General features: G+C 41.7%; 1 protein-coding gene across 2 annotated transcripts in view; it reads left to right on the top strand.

Moving 5' to 3' along the window:
• Positions 1-872: 872 nt before the first annotated feature.
• Positions 873-15,129, top strand: part of RB195_013317 (uncharacterized protein) — a gene marked incomplete at both ends in the record, with an annotated part of 42,146 nt that continues 27,889 nt past the window's right edge. The window contains 19 exons of one of the 2 annotated variants that reach the window (XM_064203072.1): positions 873-1,040; positions 2,720-2,824; positions 3,283-3,335; positions 3,434-3,521; positions 3,633-3,686; positions 3,791-3,883; positions 5,375-5,463; positions 5,530-5,650; positions 5,704-5,835; positions 6,245-6,393; positions 6,481-6,567; positions 6,657-6,749; positions 6,807-6,897; positions 6,962-7,081; positions 7,188-7,261; positions 7,751-7,915; positions 9,311-9,440; positions 9,510-9,626; positions 14,713-14,753. In XM_064203072.1, the coding sequence (XP_064058952.1) occupies positions 873-1,040; positions 2,720-2,824; positions 3,283-3,335; positions 3,434-3,521; positions 3,633-3,686; positions 3,791-3,883; positions 5,375-5,463; positions 5,530-5,650; positions 5,704-5,835; positions 6,245-6,393; positions 6,481-6,567; positions 6,657-6,749; positions 6,807-6,897; positions 6,962-7,081; positions 7,188-7,261; positions 7,751-7,915; positions 9,311-9,440; positions 9,510-9,626; positions 14,713-14,753 (1,970 nt within the window). Of the gene's footprint in view, positions 1,041-2,719; positions 2,825-3,282; positions 3,336-3,433; positions 3,522-3,632; positions 3,687-3,790; positions 3,884-5,374; positions 5,464-5,529; positions 5,651-5,703; positions 5,836-6,244; positions 6,394-6,480; positions 6,568-6,656; positions 6,750-6,806; positions 6,898-6,961; positions 7,082-7,187; positions 7,262-7,750; positions 7,916-9,310; positions 9,441-9,509; positions 9,663-14,712; positions 14,754-15,129 lie in introns of those variants that run through there. The other variant, XM_064203071.1, reaches the window with a different exon arrangement.

Below are 15,129 nucleotides of genomic sequence, written 5' to 3' on the forward strand. Positions count from 1 at the left end.
ATGCGCCATTCACCCCTCCCTCCCTCCCCTCTCCACATTTTCCAACGCTTGCACACAGGTTCCGTTTACATATTCTTTACAAAAAATCATCGAAACTCATTTGTAGTCAGTTTGCACTCCGTTTCTACTGATTTCTTCCTCTTAAACGTTTTTTTTTTCGTCTAATTTACATTTAATCCTGAAAAACGATTGCAATGCTAAGCTCTCGAATATCAACTATGTGTTTCTAGGTCTTAAGACATGCATTTGTTATTTTTTCCCTATTTCCAACATTTTAAGGAGCTTAGCATCATTAAATTCTTGGATATATTTCTTTCTGTTCTGTGTTTTGTTCTGGAAAACGCCGCTTTGATGAATATTAAATGTTTAATTTCGTGTATGTCTTTCAATGTGACCGCTCATTTCTCTCCAAAATTTGACATGCGCCTGTAATTATGCTTGACGAGAGGAGCATGAGGCGCTTTCGGAGGTGGCAAGACATGAAGAATGTATGTTAGAGGATGTACAGGGAAGGGGGGCCGCGGGCTACTTCCTTGGCAATATCCTTTGTGTTATTTTAGATGGTCGAAAATGTTTTGTTTTTCTAATTTCTATTTTTTCTGTGTTTTTTTTTCTTGCGACGTTCAGAATCTTTCTTTATAAGCATAAGTTGAAAAAGCGGCTATAGATGTAGAAGTACTAGTAAACAAATCAAAATACTTAATTTGGTTGTTCTTACTGTCCTAAGTGCATCCATTAGTCTACATTTCGGTTTCTTTTTTCTACCTTTTTTGTCCTATTTTTATTTGAAAATTCTCATTAATGCAATGATTCGCATGAATAAATTGTATGAAACTTATAATTTAGAATTGTAAGACTTTTTCTCTTCAGGTATGATAATACTCAGCAGGGATGTGGCCTGTCTGAGTATCATATTCCTCGCCTCGTTTTGCGAGGCACTAGAAGTGTACACGAATCACTTCCATGTGCACACTAAGGAGGCTGGGCTAGAAAATGCACACAAAATCGCAAAGAGGCATGGTTTCATCAATAGAGGATCGGTGAGTATTGGAACTAATCAATTTTGCGATCACTTCTTTTGCTTTGCACACTCTTCTGGGTCTGGAACTTTGGAGAGATAAGAATTCAAAATGATTGCATTTGGTATTAAAAAGGATAAAAAAAAAATTTCTTAAAGTCCCCTCACCGGTCTTTTTTCCAGAGAGCGATAGGTCATGAACTCGTTTGGTTCCCAATATATGTACATAGTTCTCAGGAGCGATGGCGTACCGTGTGCGCCTCTTCGAAATTTGGTGATTACCGACCGTATCCTATGATATAGATGCTTTTGGTCGATGATCACCTAGTTGCTAGTGACGCGCACAAGCTATGTAATTGCATCTGTAAATTCTACTGGGCGCCTTTGTGTTTTATTCCATTTTCTTGTTCCTCTTGTTTTCTCGTCTTATTTCCCTCGTTCTCGCTTTTTTGAAAGAAGAGGGTAATGACATGCAGGACGAAGTGCTTGAATATGCAAATGCGAATATTGAAGAACATATGAAAATAAGATTTGCTCGACTAAATGTGCAAATATCTGCTAATGTCTGCAAATGCAGAAAACACCTACGTCCCGTGCAAAGTGTGCGTTTGCACACAACGCAGTCGATGAAGGATGTTGGGGAAATGTTAGGGGAAATAAGCGCGTTAGGAGAAATTCATCGAGTGCAAGTGGTTGTTACATTGGGAGGAATGATTTGAGTATCTGTGGAAGGGTTGTAGAACCGCTTGCTGCATTTGCATAATCGTGATTAAAGGCATCACCCCACGAATCTGAGGTGGTGCAGATTTCAGGTGGAGTATTCTTATAAGGGATAGTAGATTATAAAAAACGGCCCGAAAGACGCGGTGCCGCACAAGGCTGGCGCGCTCCAGTCGAATTCCCTGTAGAAAATAGTGCGCCAAAACACCTGAAGCCATATCTTCCGGGCCGTTTTTTACGGCAATTAGGAAGAAATGGACGGAATCACTCGCCTCTCGATAATCTACTATCCATTATAAGAATACTCCACCTGAAATCTGCATCATCTCAGATTCGTGGGGTGATGCCTTTAAGCCGCAGTAGGATCCTAGCATGGGAACGGAGTGAATCATGATGGTAGCAACTGGGGGAAATGTAGTTGGGAAAGGCACTCAAACGCGCTCTTATTTCCGGACGCCCTATCTTACTCTTTTTCCATAGTAACTTTAGTTTACATTTCATAGATCCTCTAAGACTAATGCTTAGGTCTTAAGGCCCCGATTGGTTTCGTTTACTTCCAGAACTAAGAGCCCCACTGAGTGTTCCTCTCTCCCCGCCCCCAACTAGATTTGACCCGGGATCTGTTCATATGGTAGGGTCAAAACGACATGAATCACGGTGAGGTTGCGTAAGCGGCTGCGCTCGAAGCGGTGCGGTGGAGCGTAGCGATTAGAATCTAGGAAGGACCTTTGCTGACACAATTCCTCGCTATAGTTCGCGACGGTCCCATCTCGATTCCAACCGCTATCTCCACCGCGCCGCTCCGAGCGCAGTCGCTTACGTAACTGCACCGTACTTCATGTCGTTTTGACAACACTATATGAAAATAGCTCTGCTGTGCTAACTTTCATAAACATTTGTAGATAATTGGACATGTCCCATGTTATCTATTGGCTATCGCTTATTGCCGGAATCATCTCAATCACCTCATTTTTTTTCCAGGTTCTCGGCTCGGACCACGAGTTTCACTTCGTGCAACCGGCTCTTTCACACGCGAGGACTAAAAGATCGATTGGACATCACGCGAAACTACACAACGATGACGACGTGAGTGAGAACGCTGTAAACATTGAAGATGAATTGCATAGTGACGTTGTTTGTGCAAAAGACTAAGGACTGATTTTATACTTAAAGGAACAAACTTTTTTTTTGAAGCAATATATTCATCACAAATATGTTATATTGCATTGAGTCAGCTGTAAAGATGCAGTAAGGAATGAAGTTGGATCCCAAGTTCACTAAAAAAAGCTACTGCTCCTAACTCAAACCAAACGATCAAAAACCTTGAACTTCTTTGTATTAGGTTAGCTAAGAAAGCTGATGTATATCGCTAATAGTTGCTAGTTCGATTTAAAGAAAAAACCTCTTTTATATCACTGTCACATGCTGTTCTTTACTTTTGAATTTCTGTTCTTAGTGCCTTCGAAGGCATATCCTGTAGAATTTGAATTTCAGAGTTTTGTTTCATACGCATTAACGTTGCTTAATTCTTTCTTTTTCTTTAGGTAATACATGTAGAACAACTTACCGGGTACAAACGTGCAAAGCGGGGTTATAGGTGAGAATATTTTCTTTTCCTTCTTCTTTTTCTTCTTGTTCGCACTCTGTTTATTCTTTCCATTTTTTCACTAAAAAAATTATTGAAAAAACTTGCAGACCACTGGCTGAACGCCTTCAGAGCCAATTCGACTTTTCTCCCGTCCAGTCTCCCACTGACCCTTTGTATAATTACCAATGGTATCTGGTGAGTAGCTCATTTTCTTATACGCGGGATTTTTGCAAGCATTCCTTTCTGCGGAGTTCTGTGATTTGGATATCTGAAGAACAGCTCTTTTAAAATCTTTTTTCTTTTAAGAAGAACGTTGGCCAAGCTGGTGGAAAGGCTCGTCTTGATCTCAATGTCGAAAAGGTAGCGAATTGAATAAGTTTTTTTTTTAAATTTAATTAGTTTGTGATGTAGAAATTAGCTGTGGTTGTGTTGCATGCGGACATTCTCGAATACTGCTCTTTTAGGCGTGGGCATTGGGTTTCACCGGAAAGAATATCACGACAGCAATTATGGACGACGGTGTAGACTACATGCATCCAGATATCAAGAATAATTTCGTTGGTTTCTTATTACTTTGTCTATGTTTAGTCGTATTTCGTGCGTATCACCTAATCGCCAAAACGCTGCAATTTAATCTTAACTATTCGTTTGGAAATCGGTATCACCTTTCGTTCGGGGCTCAACTGCGTGTGGTCTTTTTTTTTTGAATGAGTGAATAGGAGTTGAAGAGGTTTTGGAATTCTTTTTTAAACTCACCACTTGCGGAGCTCTTCGGTCTCATTTTTTGTGCTTTTCGTTGCGCGTTCCTTTTTCGATTTAATGAAGAGCATTCCGCGGTACACTTACAAAAACGTCACCATGTTTTTCACAGGACTACTGCTGATTTCAGAAATTTTCATTTGTTGTATGAGTTCTGAGATCGGCAGTAGTGCACGTATACACACATCCAAATCTTCCGTAATTGCAATCGTTTTGTGTAATTTCGTACTCCATTTCCTTATTCTCCAGTTTCTCACAGTGAGTTTTGTGCATTTGCTTTTCAAGCAAATTTCGTAGCGTTCTAAGATAGAAGCGCAAAAATAAATGAGGGGAAAGCATATCACTGAGCTTTTGTTGCAGAAAAGTAAACGCTGAGAGCGAAGTACTGAAAATGTGTGGTCTTTGCCCTAACATTATTCGTTCCGATTACATGACGTCATTTGATGCATGGGAACAAATTGCATTCAGAGTTTTACCTCTTTCGATTTCATATATGTCAACATTTATAGCGCTTTTGAGACGTCTTTTGAATTGTTACCCTCCCGACTTTGGCGTATGTTGTTTCCGCTCATTTCTACTTATTTTCTTCATGCTATCTAACGCACGATGTTAGCGAATTTCGCTTTTCTTGCTTCCAGAGTTGGTTAGATTTGTTCGTTCCACTTCATTTTCCAGAGGTCAACTTTTTACATTTATATACTTGATTTTTAAAAGCAGTGTTTCTCGAAAGTGACATAGTACGGATCCCCAGTCCCCATGGAACCCGTGCAGTTCAGGTTGTAGATTAAGGAACCCAGCGTGGCTCTTCCCAACTTCCTCTGATCGTCGTTGAAAAACGGCGTGGGAACGGCGATTGCTCTTACGAGGTACGGTAGAGCTCGTCTCATTGTTCACGCTCGGTTCCGTTTGGCAGCCTATTCATTGGCTTTATTTAAGTAACCTGGTGAGGAGATATCATTTATCTCCAACCGCTCGCTCGTAGATCCCAGCGTGTGCACGGGAATGATGCGTTCCAAAATGCCTTTTTTTTATACTGCGATTAGGGAAATCTGAGCGGACCCACGCTGGATTCCGCAATCTACAATCCGAACACAACGGGATCTCTGGTTTTTCCGCATTACATCACTTTCGTGATACGCTGCTTTTAAGCCAGCAGTCTGGCAGTTTCTTGTATATAAGTTGTAGCAATTCCAAAATAGGAAGAGACGATTATAAACAGAACAAAGAAAATCGTTCTAAAGGTCATGACACTTCTTTTCTGACATTTTCTGAAATGGCTTTTTTTAAAGAACGCTGAAGCAAGTTACGACTTCTCTTCCAACGACCCTTTCCCCTATCCAAGATACACGGACGACTGGTTCAATTCACACGGAACCAGGTGATCGATATCTGATCCTAGCGTACATTTTTATTTACAGGCTAGTATATAAAATTATAAATTAAGGTGCGCTGGAGAAATTGCAGCTGCTCGTGATAATGGAGTTTGCGGCGTTGGAGTCGCCTACGACAGTAAAGTAGCTGGTATTAGAATGCTCGATCAACCGTACATGACTGACCTTATTGAGGTTAGAAAATAATACAAGCGCTTGACCCCTTTTTATGTTTGAACTACCTTTAGGCTAATTCAATGGGTCACGAACCTAATAAGATCCACATTTATTCGGCCAGCTGGGGTCCAACAGATGATGGAAAGACAGTGGATGGACCACGAAATGCCACAATGAGGGCAATCGTCAAAGGAGTCAACGAAGTAATTTTTCAAATTCATTTTTGTAAGATTCTGCAAGGAATTCTTCCCTTTTTCAATCAGTGTACATTTGAATGTTCGTTTTTAGTCACGTAACGATCTAATATTGCTAACTAATCCTTAAATTCTATCAAATTGACCGTTCTATTTCTCTCCAATTGGTCTTTTTTTCGATTTATAACCTTTGTCTAGTATTGCATTCCATTGTCCTACTCCAGATTATTCATATCGTTTATCCAGCTGTCTGGTAATCAATTCAGTTTTGGGTATTTCGAACTCTTTGTGATATTGAAATAGTATGGTGGTTTCTTCCTGCGTGATTGAAGTGTGACATTTGCAGGAAAGTGGAGAACATTCCTGTTCTTCTACAAATATGAGTTTTATTCATTTCTATACTAACGCTGAATTGAAGGGTCGAAACGGTCTCGGTTCAATCTTCGTATGGGCATCTGGAGACGGCGGCGAAGACGACGACTGCAATTGTGATGGCTATGCTGCGTCAATGTGGACTATCTCTATCAACAGCGCTATTAATAACGGCGAAAATGCTCACTACGACGAGTTCGTAATAAATTGTTGATTGAAATCATGCAACTTATATGATTATTTTCTTTTGTGGAAGAACACTGCAAACACGAGTGAGTTTAGATCATGCTCTTCCACACTTGCATCTACTTTCTCAAATGGCGGACGCAATCCCGAAACTGGAGTGGCCACCACCGACCTGTATGGAAGGTAAATCAACTGATTCTATATTCTTCCTGTATTATAGCAGAATCAGTTGTATTTTGTACATACCTCAAGAAAGTTGTACTTGTGTTCAGATGTACTCGATCGCACTCAGGAACCTCAGCGGCTGCTCCAGAAGCTGCTGGAGTTTTTGCTCTGGCGCTTGAAGCGAACCCAAAGCTGACATGGTTCATTGCTTTTAAGTAGGAAGGATTAAAGAAACATTTTTATCTGTTTGTATTAAGGCGCGATCTGCAACACCTGACAGTACTTACTTCGACGCGTAACTCGTTATTCGATGGACGATGTCGTGATCTACCAGATTTGGGATTAGCGGTTGGCGATAGTTTTTTCGGCCTTCATAGCATACCTTACCTTTTCATTAGTAAATACCTTTTAGGATGAAAGTAATCAGAAGAAATCTAAGGATAACTGTTCACATTTCGAATGGCAGATGAATGGTGTCGGCCTCGAGTACAACCATCTGTTTGGATTTGGTGTTCTGGATGCCGCTGAGATGGTTATTTCTTGATTTTTTTTTCAATACAAAAATTGTACTTTTATTAAGGTCAGAATGTACAATTTACGCTTTCAATCTACTTCTTTCTTGACATATTTTTCTACAGGTAATGCTTGCAATGGTTTGGAAAACAGCACCGCCACGCTATCACTGCACTGGAGGAACTATCGACAAACATTAGTTAGTTGTTTTCTTATATTTACCCTTGACTTACTGTCCATTGACGTCATGTCTAGTCTTGATGGAGAAGATAGGAAGCCGCAGGCGTAGACACATGCTTTATGCTATCGACGAAGTGACAGGCAATAATGCTAAAAAAACCACCAGAATGATAAAAACCGTTGACATATTAGGGTCAGCATACTTTGACGTTTCGAACTATTCCTTATTTCGTAGGCATGTAGTCATTTTCTAGGGGTAGTCGTGACAGAATCCAAACGGCAAACATTTCTTAACGTTGAGACTTAAACGGGTTGAAGTTCTCACGCAATTACTCAAGTCCTTCCCAGCTGATGATTGCTCCATGCCTTCGCATCCATATAGTCCGCACGCGAGCAAAACAATACATTAATGTTATTTCATACTGTACACTTGCTAGAAATTACGGAAAAAACTTTGAATTTTTCACCTGGAAACTCAATCATTTTAATAGAAAACTATGTGTTGCAGTGAGATTCCTGAAGACGGTAACCTTATTCTCGAATTGGATACGGATGCTTGTCTTGGCACAGCGACGGAAGTTAGATATTTGGAACATGTACAAGCAGTTGTCTCCTTCAACTCGTCGCGAAGAGGTGACACCACTCTGTATTTGGTGTCACCCATGGGAACACGGTAGGTCTCGTTAATCGCAATTTCATTCTTAAAAATGGCATATCTATGAAGGGACTCACTCGATTACTAGGAGACCTTCTTTGAACAATACTTATGTTATGTAGAAACGAATTCTTTCGATGTATTAATCATCAGCAATAACTATGGCGATGAGTTTACGAGCAACCATATCACGATTTTGACGTGGTGCGGAACCAATGAAAGAAGCGAAAGTGTAGTGTTCGGATAGTAGATTGGTTAACCTAGTGTAGTTCCGCTCATCTCTTCCTAATCGTCATAAAAACGAGGTGGGAACCATTTTGGTTCTACAAGGTATGTTAAAACGCGCTCCTCTGTACACGTTCACGTCCTCTCAGCAGCCTATTCATTTGTCTCCCTTGAGTAGGGTGGTGAAACCACCTCCTTCAACTTCATCTGCTCGCACCTGGATGCGGCGCATACACAAGGGTGGCGCGTTGCAACAGAAGCGTAGCGAAAAGCAACGTTTTTGCGACAATTAAATAGTGATGAGCGGAACCATGCTTCTGGAGTCTAGAACCCGAACTCTACCCTTTCGTTGTGGGTTCCACATCACGTCAAAACCGAGATGCGCTGACTTTAATATTTTGTGTGAGAGGTGGTCATACTTACAACTTATGAAAGAGATTTTTCTTCGTAGAAATAATAGCTACATTCCATTATTTCTGTGGTTCAGTTGATGTTGAATTTTTTCGTAAATCCGCGAAGAGATGTTGAGTATCATCTCTGCTTATCTCATTTTCTCATCTTTTAAATTTATGGCGAATGTTCTGAAATTGTTAGTAGAGAAGCTAGCTGACACATGCAAGTTGGACGCTTGAGGTTTGCACTAACGAGTAGTCTATCTTGTTCACCAAAGTTTTCGTGCATTCGTCACACGTTCGTGTATACATCCCAGTCACATGTAAGCATAAAAATTCAAGAGGACACTTCTCATTTATAAATCGAATCCGCTGTGATTGGCTTAGACCAGTCGAAGTAATTAACCGGTATCGTACTACAGTACGTGTTTTCATGCACCTGATGGTTTGTTAGATTTCTGCTGCTGTCAAAGTTTCGATGACACCAGCATAGATCTTTGCATAGAGTCGGTGTCCAATATCTTCTACTGAATGACCCCAATGGGGGCTGTAACATGATGCATCCCCTTTTTATGCTCTAAGCACACAATTTCTCGCTTTTCTTTGCTTCGCCCAAGTCGAAGGCGATCAACCAGATGAAGACCAATTCGCCCTGAATGTAGCATTATCTCAAGATCCGGTAGGCTCATGTCAGAATAGAATTTTGACACATTCACTACAGTAAAGGAAAAATAGGAGTGTTTTTGGGAAATGATTTTCTTCATTGTACAGTGAAAGTACCTTTCATTATTTTTAGTACAATGATCCTGTCACGTCGTCCAAAAGATGACGATGCTAAGGATGGCTTCACCAACTGGCCTTTCATGACCACCCATACATGGGGTGAAAATCCTATCGGAAAATGGAAACTCATCGCAAGATTCCAGGTCAGGTATTATTGTTAAGGTATTTATAATCATTTATACTTCCCGTATTTCTTATGAAGGTCATTTCAGGGACCAGGCAAACATCGTGGTACACTGAAGAAATTCTCCTTGATGTTACACGGCACCAAAGAGCCACCGTACGCAGGAATTGAGCCACTGCTTGGACATGTGAACTCGAAACTGCAAGTCGTACAGACGGCACACAAGAGAATTTCGCCCTGATCTTATGTCAGCACATCCTAACATCATCATCATCATCATCATCATCATCATCAACAACAACAACAACAACAACACCATGAACTCTTTGTGTTTGATCTCTATCCATCCACGATATCCTAGTCCAACACCTCTGCATCAGATTTCTATTCATAAACTACTGTTCTGTCCGGGTTGACCAGCTCTCCCCTTGTTATCACTCCTCCCTCCGGCATTCAGCCTATGAGCGGGCGCGCAGCTATCAGTGTGCTTGTGCATCGATCCTTCCAGATCTCTATCGATCATCGGCAATGTTGATCTCCTCCAATTCGTGTAGTCATAAGCGGTGAATAAATGGCTAACTGTTGATTGTAGATAAATGAATACGTAATGTTGCGTTATTTTTCGAGCGTTCTACGCATAATTTATCGCATTGAAAAGGAATTCGAAGGAAATCGCCGAACCGAAGGAGAAGCGTCAGTGTCAGCAACAAGGTATGTATGGTCAGGTCAAAAGGACCTGATGCTTGGTGTAGTTGCGTAAGCGGCGGCACTTGAAGCGGAGCGGTGGAGCGTAGCGGTTACGATTAAGGTGGGACCCTTCTCGGCATTAGTCATCACTGCAGTCCGTCACTTTCGTGGTACCACCTCGATTCCAACTCAACGCTGGCTCCACCGCGCTGATTCGAGCGCAGTCGCTTTCGCAACCGCCTCTAAATTAAGAGCAATCCACGTATGAATTGATCTAGCATAAACACATAATACAGGGTCCAAGAACCTTAGTTTCTTACATGTTTGAAATTCAAAATAGTTCCTCTCTCAGTCGTAGATGACACACAAAATAAAAACACATAAAACGACTGTAATCAATAGAGATATCGCAGATATTTCGCTCCCGGAAAAACTGCAACACATCTGCAGCTACTCTTATTGGTATTGCGATTATTTCCACGACGGCTGTCTGCAACGTTTGAAGTAATGTATGCACAGTTCGTCTATGGACATTCATCATCCAGATGGTTAATTAGTAGTTCTGTTGGGAAACTTGGCGCCAAAATGAAGTTGGCACCTGTGGGGACTATAGTTATTTCGGGGACTGCTGTCTACAGTATTGTCTAATCATAAGAGACTTTTGATGATGATATCTGAACATGATCACATGCTGTTGCATCATGCATTCGAATTCGAGTTGAATCTAGGATGCGTGATGGATTTGCAAAATTTGGCTAACGAGTGAGATACATAACGCCGAAACGAGTTGTCATCGATTGAAAACGAACACACTTCACGCATTGCTCGGACAATGATACTCTTAACGGACATCACCTTCTTTTTTTTGCTTTACCATGTCTAAGTTTACGTTTCTCTTCGCTAGCAGTGTTGACACGGTTCTGACGCCCCGCAGGTGCTAACAATCCTGCAGATTTGTACAGCTTAACCAAACAATCTTGATTTGTGCTATCGTTTGTTGCAAAGACGAATGCTAACGTAATTATTAGAGTTCAAGACATCTTAACACAAGGACTTTGTCATATTTTGCTGTTTTTGCAAAACACATCAATTATCTTAAATTTTCGACTAGACTCTGTCTCATGTGACGCGACCTTGCTTCCTTAGAAAGATTTTCTTGGTACATGTAATTTTAATACTTGGTTTGTCTGTGGATATTGATTCTCTGAAATTCTTTGGAATGATCGGCCCGTTACATCCGTTTGCTCAAAATGGTTTAGTTCGTTGAAACATCTGCAACACCTATTTTTGTAGCTGCAGACGTAGGACTATTGTGAACTGCAGCGATGAATGGTGCCAGAAAGGTGTCTTCTCAATCTAAACCGCCACGCTCAACCGCACCACTTCGAGCGCAGTCACTTACGTAACTGCACCGAGTTTTATGGCGTTCTGACTCCCCACTCTGTATTTGACCTACAGTGAATAAGCATATAGTGGGGTCCAAACGACACGAAGCATGGATAGTAGCGCAAGCGGCTGCGGAGCGGCTTGGGATCGTGGTAAGGACCCTCGCTACCGCCACCCATCTCTGCAGCTACGCTCTACCGCACCGCTTACGCAGCTATCCGTGTTACGTGTCGTTTTAATCCGACTATAACGCGTCTGTACATCAATTCGTTTGCGTAATAATGCTCTCTTCCTTCTAAGGACGACCCAGAAACATGTATTTCCGATTCCAGGCATCTTTTGGGCGCGCGCCTAACATAAGGTACGGTTGGTGATGTGACATTGCAATATGTTGGCGACACACTTAGATCTTTTGACCCAGCACGTTTGATTGATTTGGTGGTGCTTAGCGACCGCCATCAAAGAACACTCTTTCCTTTTTTAATGCACTCCTCAGTTTTTTTCTTCCACGAGATAGTTGTTTGCACCCTCTCCTCAAGTAATGTAATTTTATGTTAAAGGCATCACCCAGCGAATCTGAGGCGGTACGGATTTCAGGTGGATTATTCGTATACGGGATCGTAGATTATGGAGAGAAGGGTGATTTCGTCCATTTCTTCCTAATTACTGTAAAAAAAAACGGCCCGGAAGATACGGCTTCGGGCGTTCCGGCGCGCTATTTCCTACAAGGAGTTCGATTGAAGCGCGCCAGCCTTGTGCACGCATCTTCCGGACCGTTTTTTACGTCAATTAGGAAGAAATGGACGGAATGACCCCCTCTCCATAATCTGCTATCCCGTATACGAATACTCCACCTGAGATCCGTAGCACCTCAGATTCGTGGGGTGATGCCCTTAATAAGATCTAGAACCATTATCATAGTCTTTACACGTTATTTCTTTGTATGTTGAAGGATGTGGAAACAGTGCGAGCAACCCCGCATCCCTCATCATATTTGGCGACGCGGGCAAACTATGACTGAGAATGACTAGTTGGGAATGTCGGTGAAATGGATGTTCTCTAGAGGAACAAATAAAGTTGTGACGTATGAGAGAGCTGTTGATTAAAGTGGTTCTCACATGTTCCCTCAGAATTGAGTTTTCTTTTCATAACCGCCGTCATTGGCGATAAAGATGTCTCTAGGAACTAGTTCCGCTGAGGCGATGACAATCTTCCAGAGACTACTTATGGCTTCGTAATGGACATCAGTATTTGAGTGTTTGCCCTTTGGAATGCTGTATTTGTGGAGACGATGCTGAGCTATAGTGGGGTTAAAGTGACCTTAAGCATGGTGCAGTTGCCTGAAGAGTTCCGCCAGGGCCGGCAAAGCACGCACACACAGATCCAACTGATGGTAATAGACGTGTGGGGAGCTTTATTATTTACGGATAGGAAATTTACAAGGCATCAGATTTGTTGTTTTGACCCAACTATATTGACAGCAACAAGAGAATGCGATGAGTTTTACCCACAGTTGACGATGCGCGTGCTGAGGGTTAGAGTGTCGCATTGCGTCCTCGGTGAAGGCATGTACTACTTCTTCTCCAAAGAACGGGACAAGCTCACTGGAGCTCCTCTTGTTTCCTGTAGCTTTTCATTCATGTCTTTTGTATGTATGTAATAAATAATATTAATATATAATTGCTAGGTTAGTCGGAGTCCTAAAACGTAAGTATTGGTCTAAGAGGATTTATGACCTGCAGACTAAAGGTACTACTAAGAAGTTAGAAAGATGATCCTCCAGAAATAAAAGCGCGGTCGAGCGCTCCGCTCCCCAACTACATTTTCGCCGGATTACGTAGCTTTAACAAAACACTGACAAAGGATAAAGTCACTGGCGCATCAATCGAATTGGGATGCGCCAACGCGTTTCACTGCAGTTCGTACTGGTTGAGGTTCTCGAACGCGTGTTGGCCTATACAATGACTTGCGTATGATCAAGTCAGTGTTTTTATCCTCCTAGACAAGTCTAGTACCAATTTATCGACACCAGAGAGATGAAAGGCTTGGTTTGCGCGCTTTCGAAATAAATTTTTCGGTTCCATTGTCTGCACCATCGATTGGAGGTAAGAATCCGCCCTAGTGCTCACCAAGGCCTTTGTCCCTACGGGGTTGATAAATTGGTATCAGACTTGTCTGGGAGGACAAAAGCACTGATTTGATCATCGGGTAGCCCCGCAAGTCATTCTATAGGCCAGTTACACGTTCGTAAACCTCATACGAATCTGAATTGAAGTAAACGTGGTTGCGCATCCCAAGCGGATTGATTAACGCCAGAGACTTTATCCTTTACTTCTGACAACGCACTTTTCTACTAGTCTTGTAGTTTACTCTGGTTTTAATGCGCCTCTAATATTTCAGTACTGAACTTCTCTCCCATTTCTCGCACAACATAACGTTGTTGTTATCTAAGAAGTGGAACCCCAAAATAAAACCGTTTTAGAAGAACGCTAACTGTAGTCGGGTAAAAACGACGCGAGCATGGTGCAGTTGCGTAGGTGGCGGTGCTCGAAGCGGCGCAGTAAAGCGTAGCGGTTAGGATCAAAAGAGGATCGAACCTTGGTGACATCATTCATGGTTACAGTTCACGATGGTCACCTCGATTGCAAACGCTACCACCCCAGTGCCGCTTTGAGCACAGCCACCTACGCAAATGCATTCGTGGTTCATGTCTTTTTTACCCGACTACATGTGCAGTTACATCAAAAGCTATACAGGAATCCAATTCCTACAAACTGTAGTCTTTGAAAAGTTTCCCTGGCATCAGAAAAAACGGTTAGACCTGCGTGGTTTCCATTGCATTACGACTATGAAGGCATCAGTCGTGCACAATTTACGGTACGAAGTATGCAGAACAGAAATTAAATTTTCGCAAACTACGATCTTGGAGGCATCCTGGGAGCAAAACAATTGAATGATACTGTTTGGACTGCATAACGCTATTAATGAACTATCGTGAACTAAAGAAAAGCAATTTTGCTATGCATCCATATTCTATCCGTTGACTCTTGAAACAGAAACGAGTATTTCTTTGTTGCAGCCCGTCAGTTTACCATTTTGATTTATTTTCTATACCATTAATTTACTCCTGCGAGAAATTCTAGGAACTTTTGGTGGAGCGTTCTCTTTGGCTTCGGATCGTCGAATGAGTGGCGGAAAATATTTCGATAAATCTACAGTGGCTTGATGCTGATAAGGATGAGCTGAAGAGGTGCTACAAGTGAGTAGTTTGTCTACTTTTCCAGAAGAGGTTTTTTTTTTTCGTTAAGACTAGTTCGGATAGCTGCCTTGCTAACCCTGATAATTGTTGAACTACTTTTGTATGGCATGATTCTTTTGAATAACCACGTACAGAAAGTGTTGGGTGATTTTCATCCCGTATAGTGTAACAATACGTTATGTGAAACTCGTTCTCTAAACAAGTCTCCCGCCGTAACGTTACATCCAAAAACTACGCAGCATACCAATACTTGTCTGTTGTGCTGTTTTAATTCAAGAGTCGTACCTGCTCTTCAAAGTCACCGTGAACGGGGCATTCACCTTTTCTAGCAAGAAAAAACACCAACGAGTTGCATGTCTGTTTGTTTATGAACGTA

This window comes from Necator americanus, chromosome V (assembly GCF_031761385.1).
Source record: "Necator americanus strain Aroian chromosome V, whole genome shotgun sequence".
Classification (NCBI taxonomy): Eukaryota; Metazoa; Nematoda; class Chromadorea; order Rhabditida; family Ancylostomatidae; genus Necator; species Necator americanus.